Source organism: Passer montanus, unplaced genomic scaffold (genome assembly GCF_014805655.1).
Source record: "Passer montanus isolate IOZ18808 unplaced genomic scaffold, ASM1480565v1 scaffold2, whole genome shotgun sequence".
NCBI lineage: Eukaryota > Metazoa > Chordata > Aves > Passeriformes > Passeridae > Passer > Passer montanus.
The window spans coordinates 6,948,930-6,961,000 of NW_024366591.1; the positions used below are offsets into that span (position 1 = coordinate 6,948,930).

At 41.5% G+C, this 12,071-nt stretch overlaps 1 protein-coding gene across 1 annotated transcript; it reads left to right on the forward strand.

Moving 5' to 3' along the window:
• The first annotated feature begins 776 nt into the window (after positions 1-776).
• Positions 777-6,869, forward strand: FAM89A (family with sequence similarity 89 member A). Its single transcript, XM_039707719.1, has 2 exons — positions 777-1,078; positions 4,868-6,869. Exons 1-2 carry the CDS (start codon positions 824-826, stop codon positions 5,024-5,026), a joined length of 414 nt encoding a protein of 137 aa, XP_039563653.1. The 5' UTR covers positions 777-823; the 3' UTR covers positions 5,027-6,869.
• Positions 6,870-12,071: the final 5,202 nt, after the last annotated feature.

A 12,071-nucleotide genomic window follows, 5' to 3' on the forward strand; every position in this document is an offset into this window, starting at 1 on the left:
CCTTAAGTACAAAACTTGGCTGTGAGCATGTGAAAGTGTCGTGGATTAAGCCCAGCTGGAAATAAAGCACCACAGCTGCTCGCTCAGCCACCCCACTCCCTCCTCCGCAACACTCTCCCTCAGTGGAATGGGAAGGAGAATCAAAAGTAGGCTGAGATAAGAACAGTTTAATAATTGAGAACAAAGTACAAATAAAAAAGGTGAACATCCCTTTGGCCAGTTTGGGTCACTGGTCACCGCTATGCTCCCTCACAGTTTCCTTTGTGTACCTTTTCCCCGGCAGAGCATGAGACAGACACATAGAGACAAAAAAGAGCCCTTAGGATAAACACAACTCAGCAAAAATCAAAGCATCAGTATATTATCAACAATATTCTCAATCTGAATCAAGAACACGGCATTGTACAGGCTACTGTGAAGACATTTATCCCAGCACAAACCGGGACAGAAAGAAACATCTTGATGGAAAGGGTGAGCAGCGTCGCGTTATGCAGGCGACTGATGCAACACCATCGCCACAGAAGAACTGATCACCTCCGCCTGCAGCAGTTAATCTGCTTTCATGCCTGCTTTCACTGCGCTTCATCCCTCCCCCAGCTCCTGGGCCGAGCCCGGAGGCTCAGCCCCGCTGCCGCAGGGCCCTTCTGCCTGCCCGTGCCCGGGACCGAGCGCTGCCGCGGGGCTGTTTCTGCGGGGCACGGGCTGAGGCCGCGCCCGCAGGGACTCGCCTCGCCTAAGACAAAGCGGCCCCGGCCCTGACCCGGGCCACCTGCGCTGCGACCCCTGCGCCTCCGCCGCCCGGCCGGGTGGCCGCGGCTGCAGCATGAGCGGGCCGGGGCTGCCGGGGCCCGGTGGCGGCGCGGGGCTGCCGCCGCTGCCCAAGAGCCTCAGCGGGCTGCTGAACTCCTCGTCCTCGGGCGGCGGCGGCGGCCAGGGCGGGCGCTGGCGGGACCTGGAGCGGCTCTACGCGCAGAAGTCCCGCATCCAGGACGAGCTGAGCGGCGGCGGCCGGGGCTCGCCGCGCCCACCCAAGCCTCCCAACCTGGACGCGGCGCTGGCCCTGCTCCGCAAGGAGATGGTGAGCGGGGACGGCCGGGGCCGGCGGCGGCGGGGCTGCCGCGGGCGCGGATGGGGAGCCGCTTACCGCGCCCTGCGGCACCCCCCGGGACCCGGCAGCCGCGCTGGGAGCTGGCGTTAAAAAATACCCCAGTGTGGGCTGTGGTTCGTGCAGCCCAGCTGGCTGTGGTTCGGCGGCGTTTTCTCCAGGACTCTGTTTTGATCCTGTAGCGCGGCGTTATTATAGCGAAATTCTTCCGGGCGACCTGGCGCACCTTTTGATTAAACACTAATTGGGTGTTGGTGCTTTGCTGCTGCAAGCTGTAGCTGTAGTGACTAATAATAGCCTAAGCCTCGCTCATGAGGATTCTGTAGAATCAGTGCAACAAAGACAGAGACCTGCTGGAGAGGGTCCAGTGGAGGGCCACAAAGATAATTAGGGCTCTGGGGCATCTTTCTTATAAAGAGAGACTGCAGGAGATGGGTCTGTTTATCTAGAGAAAAGAAGACTGAGAAGAAATCTCATGAATACATATAAATATCTGAAAGGTGAGTGAGTCTCAAGAGGATGGTGCCAGACTCTTTCCAGTGGTGCCTAGCAACAGCATGAAGAGCAATGGCCATAGACTGAATCACAAGGAGTTCCACCTCAACACGAGGAAGAACTTCTTTACATTGAGGGTAGCAGACCGCTGGAACAAGCTGCCCAAGGAGCTCATGGAGTCTGCCTGTCTAGAGACATTCAAAACCCACCTGGACACGTTTGTGTGTCACCAACTCGAGGTGACCCTGCTTTGGCAGGAGGGTTGGGCTGGATGATCTCCAGAGGTGTCTTCCAACTGTAATAACTCTGTGAAGCATATAAAATATGGTATTGCTGAAAATATGCCAAGTTCAAGAGTGTTTTTCTCATGCTAAAAATGTGCTTGAGGACAAAAAGCTCTTTTGAAAGGTCTTTCTGTGGATTTAGAAGGACAGTGTAGTTTGCTGAAGTCTTAGTTTGCCACCAGTGTTTCAACAGTTAGAGATAATTCTTAAAACTGTGTATTAGAATTGCCAGTTTGCATTAAAGCTCAGGAAGGATGGGTGTCTCTCGACTGCTGGGGCTTTCTTCTGCAATGCTGCAAAAGGAAACAAGGACATATGGTCTTAGTCGTCTTAAGCCTTTCCAAAAAAGCAAAGATAACTCATTAGGCAAGTCTAATCTATTTTTTTCCTAATGGGAAATCAAATGAGATACTTCTCAAAGTCATTTGATGACTAGACTTCGCCTTTAAACTTTCCTTTAATACTCTGTTATCCTTGATGATAATTTGATAAAATACTTCTGAAGAAAAAGACATTTCTAAACACATCAAAGACTTTCAAGCAGCATGGTCCTGGGTTCCAGATGCACTTTTTTGTGGCCTGCGCAAATTAGAGAGACTCTTGTGTACCAACAGGCTGTCTTTTATCAAGAAGATAAAAGTGCTTTATTACTGATATTGAACACTCTTTCTTGCAGTGGTCAAAGATGTTTTTGAGTAATGGAATTTGCTTTAAATTTAGTGAGTGAGGAAGAAATGCGCAGAGCATCTTTCCCTGCATGACCAAGCAATAGACATACACATACTGTCTGTGTAGGTTTTCAAAGCTGAGAAAGTGTTGAACTTGGATGCTTTGGAGAGGGAGAGAGGAAAGGAGAGGTCATTTTAGAACTGTGATTGTAAGGAGCAGAGTTATCACATGAAACTGTGCGCTATAAGTTGTCTTACCAAGAGTCACACACAGCTTGGCTGGCATTGAAAATTGTGCTAATGCTATCAGAGTTGGACATTTCTTCAGGCTTGTCTTACCTCAGGGATCATACTCGAAAGTTTGAAGAGGCTGCATTTTTCTCAGTAGACTTCTTGTTTGATTGCTTGATATTAGTGGCAGCAACAGAATACTAAACACAACCATTTGGTTTAAAGACCTATTGTGTTAATTCTGCTGAGCAATTTTTCCCTTGAAGTTTGTGCTTGGCAGTCAGTAGGACTGAACTTCACAGAAAGTCTTCAAGTCTTTTATGGAGCTGAAACAGGAGAGCTGCTGATGAAGATGCTCCCACTTTCCTTGGGAGACAAAGGTCTCTGGTCCCCAGGTTGACTTTTTTGGCTTAACTCACTCCTGATTGCTTTTTGAACAGCTCTGGACTGCAGTCTTGTCCCTCAAACATTTAGCTCTCATGCAGGTTTGCCAGGTAGATCTCATGCTTGTATGTCAGAGCATTAAGTCCAACTTCACAGTATTCTTTCTTACCTGAGGTGAGCAGTTTAGGTTATAAAGGAAAACGGGTAAGAGCGTAGATCTGACGTGGTGGAAAGACTTACCTGTAAAATCCTGGCAGCTAGCACAGTGCTCCATGTCTTGTCATAAAGTCTTCACATTTAGCCTGTGCAGGACTTCGTATTTTGGCTTCATGATGTCACCAAGTAATTTGTGTTGTTCTTGAAAGATGCTGTATCCTGTTTTTCTCAGTGGCATTGTGGCGTATGATTTTTTTTCCCCCCCACTTTCAGAAGGAGCTGCTGATAGAATAGTTCAACAGTGTCAAAGTAAGATCTTCATGCTAGCTTGTTGTGGTTTTCTTGTGTGCTGAGTGTATTGTCCTGAGAATTTAGAAGCATAAGAAGAGGTAAGAGTTCTCATTATGAATAAAATACAGCCTGGTGTTCAGCTTGTAGTAAAGGCTGCTAACATGATTTACTTATTAATTTATTTCCTTTTGACGTGAGTTGTGGCAAAAACTTTTTATTCGATGAAACTGAGGCTTGCTAGGAGCAGTCTGTTGGCTTAATACTTCATTGAAAAATAAGGCTGAAATGACTGTTTCTCTAGAATCTCTAATTGAGTAGTGGTTTAAATTTGCTGCAAGGCAAAACCTAGTTTCAATTTGATCTGACTTGGATAGGTGACAATGTCAAGTAAACTCTCCATTTTGTTGCCATAGAGGGAGACTGAACTGAGTTAAATGAGTAGCATTATTTCAGTTAGCAGTGGAAAATATTGGTCTTGTACCTGACATAAAGATGTAGCCTTTTTTTTAATGGTTTTGAAAATCTTTAATTTGGTCTGGAACTAATATTTGAGAAGCTTAAGGACCAAAATATTAGGTGCTTAATTATAATCAAGCCTGTGCTTGAGTGGCACGTGAAAATACTCTGAAGATTTGCAAGATACAAAGTTTGTCCTTGTGTCACTTCTGCTTTAGTTTTGCTGCCTGGGTGTAGTGCTGTATTGTGCTAGACATACCTGGCTTTGTCAGATGCCTATGTACGTCAATATCGAAAAGCAAATTAGAGTAGAAATACTTAGCTTGGAAGTGGGAAAACCAGTCAGAGTCCCATTTAAAACTTTTACTCCAGGCTATTTCAAACAAAAGCAGAGGGCCTGTGATGGTGTCAGAAAAAGATATGTGAAAGACACACAGTGTTTCTGTAAAAATATCTCCCTTGCATAATGAGGAATATAGACTTTATGAATTTATCTGGCATGGCTCCAACAGCAGTGAACTGCTTATTGGCAGTTAAGCACATCATTGTAATACAACATTTTGAAGAACACTTTGCATTTGTTCTGTACTATTACATCATGTCGTTCCTTGTTCTTTTGTCCATTTTATCTCGTGGGGCATCTGTCACCTTAGAAAATTAATTTTACTTTCACATTTTGTAACTGTTCAAGGTGGAAAGAAGCTTGAACCTTCTGTTTGGCAGCAAAAGATATATAGCATTATACTGCCATAGAAAGACAATTGTAGTAATGATTGTTTGAATTGTTGCCCCTTCAGGTTGGCCTTCGGCAGCTGGATATGTCATTGCTGTGTCAGCTCTACTCCCTGTACGAATCCATTCAAGAATACAAAGGTGCCTGCCAAGCTGACTCTAACGCAGACTGCTCGTACGCCCTGGAAAATGGATTTTTTGATGAAGAGGAGGAATACTTCTAGAAGCAGTAAGAATCCCCTCGAGGCTGACTGAACTGAGGTTCTTTTGTCCTTCTCTCCCTGTAACACACCTTAACAAGAACGACTGGAATTTGTATGGATCCCTCTTCCTGGGGAGGAACACCCAGCTACCCCGAGTTGTGTTAAGTTCTCTTATTTTAACAGGCTGTCAGTACAAGTTACTCATGCAAATACCACTTGAGCAAAGTGCTGTACTTTAACTTTTGAAGAGTCTTCAGACATGCTTGACAAGAGTTTTGAATTTAATTTGGAAGGTGGGTGTTTTCATCTTACAAACATTGGTAGCTTATAACTGGAATTCTAATCGTAGTAGATAGCAGTGACTTCCTGAGTTGTAATAACTTCATAAGGGGGGAGGGAAGCCTCTGCTGTGGTGTAAATAGCTCTAGGTGATTTTTTTGGGGGTGTCAGTGGCATTGATAAATGCATTTTGAACAGGCATCTGGGTGCACGCACATCCTCAGCACTACTAAGCTAGTTCTGCTCTTACCGGCTGCATCCAGTTTTGTACTGGGTGAATTGTTTACACAGTGAATTTTTTTTTTCTCCTTAAGCTAATTTATTCCTAGCTTACAAGCTGTACATGTGATAGTGAATGTTATCAGCAGGATTTTTTTTTTTCTGTTGATCTAATTCACTTTCTTGGTACTGCCTCTTGGCATTAACTTTTATACTGTTCTCTGGATTTCTTGCATCGACGTAGCTCTTCAACCTGCTAAACGCTGCTCTGAAATGGTTTGCTTAGCTTTTACTGCACTGCATAGTAAAAGCACATTTTCAAACATAGTCTGTCTGCCACTATGTGGCTTGGAATAACATGAACTCTTGTGCAAGTGTTCTTGATCATATGAAGAATAAGGAAACCTCTCATATGACACAATGGGACAAATTGCAATATTTTATACTGGGTGAACTTTGTTGCTGTAAGATAGATGACAGCTCTTTTTAAAAATGCGAAATAAGTATTTTGAGCACATACTTTGCATATGTTAAAACTTTTTATACTAACTTGTTCTTTGAAATATAACTTATTTTTGTTTTCAGAACTTACTAAAGCACTTGGTTAAATTTTTATTAATTCATTGTGTGAAATGCTTAATCACCTGAGAGTTGCCAACTATCTGAGTTTTCACCCTTCTCTGTTTTAAGTAAAATCGACTCCCAATGCGATTTTAGTTTCTTAATTTTAATTCTGAAGATTGCTGTAAAGCACAGTGCCTGAATCTTGACACAAGGTAATTATTAAGGGCTTAAACCTCGAAGGGTTTTTGCATGGTTCATGTCTGGCATGTATGCAGTTTGCAGGAAGAATTGGAGATCACATTCTGGGGTAGTTCCTCTGTTAGTTTTTAACTAAGGCTAGGATGTTTCAGTGATAAAAGCCAAGAGGCTTCCAGGGTGCATTCCCTCTAAAACTGGCTCATTTTAGTGGAATTCAAAGGCCACAAGAGTAAAGACTGTGCTGTAATTGTGTATGTGTTGAAGTTTTTAATCTAGTCTGTGGCAGTGGTTGGGTATTTTTTTAATGTTAATTCTGGTCTAATTGCTTCACTCACCCAAACTAAACTGAATGATAAGGAAAACACAGATAATTCAGATAGTTATATCTGTACTTAAAAGTTGTGTGCCTATGTGTGTATACATGTATAAATATATATACACACACATATTTACATGCAACTTTATGCTTTGACTTAAGAATGTATAAGCTTTTAGTATAATTTGCTGTGCTTTTAGTATTTACATGAGGCTTTTTCTAGTCTGTTGAAGTACTGCTATTTTCTTGCTCTTTCTCCAGAAATAAAAAGCATGATGTTTAGCATAACTTTCTAATGTTGTGTGTATTTTAATTTACTTTTTCAGTGAATATAAACCCTACCCCCCTTCCTAACCCTCCCATAAGAAATTAGGATCAGTCATCACCGTGGACTGAAGAAAGCAATTTTTAAATTACATTGTAAAAAGTTTCACCTACCTCTATTTGGAATGGATTTTCCTGCTTCTCTGTTTTAATTGGATTTTACTTGGTTTTGAATTCAGGAGAAAATCCTGTTTCTACTACTAAAACTACTGATTCTGTTTTACAGATCTTTAGACAGTGCCGTTCCTTAATAGTCTTGGTGGTGAGAATGGACTTGAGCAAAATTCACAGTACGTTCTCTTACATAAATTAAAAGCAAAATTATTTATGTTTCTAATCATGCTCATGGTTTAGGCAACATGGAACGTTTGGCTGGTATTTCCTGTACCAATGGAAGAATAAAAGTTTTAAAGCATTACTCCACAAAATTTGGACTGAAAAACAGGATGGATTATAAAGACATGCTAAGTTTTCAGCGCCTTGCCCCTTTTAATAACCCCATCTTGTGTGGGAGAGAAGTTATAGTCTGTGTTCCTAAAGAAAACTCAAATGCCACAAGGGCTGGCTAGCCAGAAGAAGGTTTTAAAATAATAAGCAATAAGTCAGCTGTTTCAGAGGCTGATTTCTATGCCTGGTGTTGCAGTTGTGAGCTGTATCTTTTTACCACATTGTAACAGCATGAAGCAGGGAAATTGTTCTGAAAGAGAAGTGCTTGGTATGAAAGTGTAGCTTAAATACTGAGCAGTTGCTACAGGCAGCTTCAGTCCGAGTTTGGTGTGCACACGATGGAATGGAGCCACGTTACTCCAAAAGCTTCCTATCCATGGTCCAAAGCACATCCCAGCACAGCTTTCCCATTTTGAATCCATAACCCCAGTTCATCTCAACTCCTAACTTTTTAAGAGTACCTTTTAAGGATACAATGAAAGAAACCCTTGGAAACTTCTCTACCTAGTGAACACTGCAGAACTTTTCCAGTCCCACGTGGCATTTGCAATAACGTGCAGGTCCTGGAAAAGACAGGTTCACAAGGAAGCAAGAACAGTCAGGCTTCTGCTGCTCAGAGGGGGAAAACTCTTCAGTACAGCAGTTCAGAAGGCAATCTACACTGTGTGACTTCAATGGCCTTTCTCCAAAGGGCCTATAATTGTGGTAAAGCAGTTAGAAATAATCATTAGTTCTCCACTAGCTGTACTTGAAGTTTTATTTTTACTTCTACAGCGTATCACCCTCATTCCATTGCTATGACAACTGCAGAGTCATACTGTCATAATTACATTACAGTTTAGTTCCCTGGAAATTTCCTTAGTCTACAAAAAGAGAAGAGTCTGGAAGGAGTGCTCTGCTTTGGGGAAAGCGGGTGCCAAAAAGTAATGGGTGACTGATACTAAGGCTAATATAACAGATGAGCATTTAGCTTCAGCTTCAGCTCCTGGTGAAGTTGCTGTCAGTACTATTGACTTTAGTGCAGATTGACTTCAAAGCAGGGATCTTCTAAAATCAGAATTGCTGTTTGTTATTTCCAAGACTGTGGAACAGCTACATACTAAGATAAAGGAGATATTCAAATACACACTACATATGTATTGCTAAAAGGTACTGCTTTAATGCAGTAGGCAATCATTAGAATAATTTGTATAAAGTATGAATGTTGCTTTAAAGAAAGAGTTCCAATAAAGGTAGGGCAAAATTGCACTCAGTTCATGCGTAGTTTAGATGCTTGCTAAAGTTGTGGCTTTAGTACAACATTTGGTGTACTTGTGAAATTGGAAGACTAGAAGAAGAATTAGGCTAAAATAAGTATTTGTAATTAATTTAGTTCCTAATCATTGATTGTGACCAAATCATTTTATGTGGCTTCTAAAATCAGTTGCTTTTTTGAAAATTATGTTTACAATTTCTTGTAAATAAGACAGTTTGTAAATTTTAAATGCAATGAAGAGAGTAGCAAAGCCCCCACAGTGTTTATAATTGATCCACTTATTACCTATTTACAAGCCTAAGGTTTTGTGTCACATCTAGCCTTCATCCTAAGGAAACAAAGTGTATGCAGTAAATCTGTCCAGGCATTTTCTGTCAGTTTGCTTGCTAACTATATCTGGTAGGACAGATGTTTTAAAGTTGCTCTGTTCTTAGAAACCTTGTAAGAATTTGGAGCTGGAGGAGGAGAGAGAGACTTAACTGGACAGTCTTCCTTGGACAGGATCACGGGTATAACTCCCCTTTTGACTTCTGTTTGGCCACCCAGCTCCCAGAAGGCAAAAGCTGGGTGGTCACACAGCTGCTGGCAGTTCTGCAGCCAGGGCAATGCAGTGCGGGGTGCCAGGGGGGCAGAGGGAAGGAGGTGAGTCTCAGCACATCTTTTAGGGAGTGAGGATGAAAACTGCATACACATCAAGGGGCTCTGGGAAACCCCAAGGGTGCTGCCTTCAGGACTCAGTGGGATGCTGCAAGAGTAGTGGGGAGGAATGTTAGAGTTTCTGGAGGTGAGAGTTTGGCATGGTTTGTAAGAGATGCTGAGGTCCTGGGACACGAATTCTTTAAACTCCCATGTTTGATTAGTTCTGCTGCTGACACCTTGGGGGATTTTTCATGTCCTTTTTTGACCTGTTTTAGAGACTGGGGTTATGCTACTTGTCACGTATTTTTAACATGACATTCATTTGTTGCATGTACAGACTTTTGCTTAACTGAAAAGAACATGTTTTCTTTGACTTTATTTAGCTGCTTAGCTAAAGCCATCCGTTTTCCTTGAGGAATTAGATTGCTCTGAGGGCAAAGGAAACTAATTTCCCCACTATGCTGCTCATATGGCTGCTGGGGAGGAATGTGAAATGGAAGGATTAATCAGGTATGTGCCAAAGGGAACCCTAACAACAGGTCTTTTCTGCAATGTACAGCTCTGTGACCTTCAGCCACTTGGAAAGAATTTACTCTGTTTTTGTCATGCCTGCCTGTACAGGATACATTACCACAGCAGTTTGAGGTTCATGTTCCTTTTCATATATGACATGCATTTTCTCAGAAAATAACTCCTCAGAAGTACATTTTTCCATCCATTATCTTTGGTTTATTTGAAGTTACTACATTTAACTCTGGACAATGCTGCATGAGCTAAGGAAATAACTTGTTTGTTTTCTTAGCAAAGTAGTTAAAATATTTCTCCTATTTGCAGAGTCATCTTCTATTGATTTTAACATTTTCTGTGAGTTTCCAAGCTCCCTGTGTGGTAAAGCCTCTTAAGGAGCTGCTTATTCTGTGATCCTGGCCACTCCAACTCTGCAGATAGCTTTACAAGCACCCAGGGTCTGCTGTGAGGATTAGGTTCTGCCATGGCTGAAAGAGCCTGGGGGATCTGTGCACAGGGACACACTCTCCTGAGCTGAGATGGCCACACAGAGCCCAGATGTGCTCTAGGGATTAAAACCTAGGTTGGGCTGGGTGTGTGCTGGACTAGCACCTGCAGTTTGTGGGGCAAATGCATCTTGTAAGGAATGAAGGGGATTAGCAAGGGGCTCTCACTGAGATGACTTGCTCAGCAGTGAGTTTGGATATTTGGTTTTAAATGACAGAAGAACTTTGGAGGGGATGAAGATTCACTGCAAAAGTCTCTTTTCCTTAGGTTTTTGGCCCCTTCTCTTTCATCTGTTCTATTCACAGAACTTAATTAAATGAATGTGGAAACAACCAGCCCTAAGTAAGCCATTTACCCACATACAATTTCAAAGGAATGTGCTTTTAGCAGTAGAATTTATATTTTTCAGATAAGGTTGGTATGCAAGTTGAAAAGACAAAGCCATCTGCTACTGAAATACACATAGTTGTGACTATTTTGGCTCTTCTCTGAACTTTTGTCACAGATTTTAAATGCACTTGTGCTAAGACTTTATTAAGACAATGTCTTCAAGAGAATGTAATCTTTCAGAATTCCTCAGTTTAATATGACAGGAGAAATCCCATGAAAATAATGGATTGTTAGAATTTAGTGGCTGAAGCAGATTGTTTGGAATTGTTAGTGCATAGAGAGTTCAGCTCTATGTCAAAACACTGCCTTAAATTCATGTTAACAGTTCAATTCTCCTTGCAGTGCTAACTACTCACTTTCAGAAATCGCAAGCATTTCTTCCACAGGTCAGAAATGTCCCTGTGATTATCTGGGTAGACACATGAGTAAGAGTTTGTGAGCTCCTTTTGGCTCAGAATACCAGGCACTGTCACAAACAATAAAATTGCCTGTCTGAACCCTACCAGCTCTTGCTTAAACTCTTCTGACTCGTCAAACAGCAGAACCTTTTAAATCATTTACAAGCAGGCAGTGTAATAAGGTCATTTCTTCAGTTATGAAAGCACCTGGATGACAGGGACAGTACATTTTGTTGGGTTTTTTTCTCTCTCAAGTTTTTACAGTATCTTTGGTTACCTGAATCTTAATTTTAACAAAGCACTAATTATTTGTACTGAAAGGCCTCATGGATAATGGAAAATTCAAACATTGCCTGCAGAGATGAGCTAACAAGTGAAATTTTGAAAACATAAAATACAAGCCTAAACAGGACCACATTTTAACCTGTTCCATTACTCCTAAACAACATCAAAGGCTGTATTGTGGAATAAAATTACTTCTTATATACTATGTTGCACTAAAGATAAACAACTCAAATATTAAAATAGTTTGGTATAGGGGAAGGTCATTTTATCAGAATCAGCTGAAAAAAATAGTATATAAAATCAGAGAGAAAATTAATTTCTCATAGCATTAGAATATCAAAGCTCTGTTACCATGTGAATTTTTTCCTGTATGAACAATCTTGTATCTTTAAAATAACCTTGCTCTTTCTGACTTATACTTAGTCATGATGCTCAAATTGGAGAAGCATTTCCTTAAATACCTTGCATCATTCATATAACCTGTAGAGAGCATGGAATATATAGCACCTATTCAATGTATAATTTGTGTGCACTTTTAGAAGAGGAGAGACATTTATGACCAGAGTTCTAGTATATTTTTGGAGACCATCATTGCACAGTTGCTTGCATACAGGATTAACCCTTAAGGATAAATGAGAGATGAAGAAATTTGCAGTAATCTGTGGGGAAGAAGGAATTCTAGTTTTTGCATATCTTTTATCCTGTCTCATGTCCTTTCTTATAGGGTTTGCTTGAGGT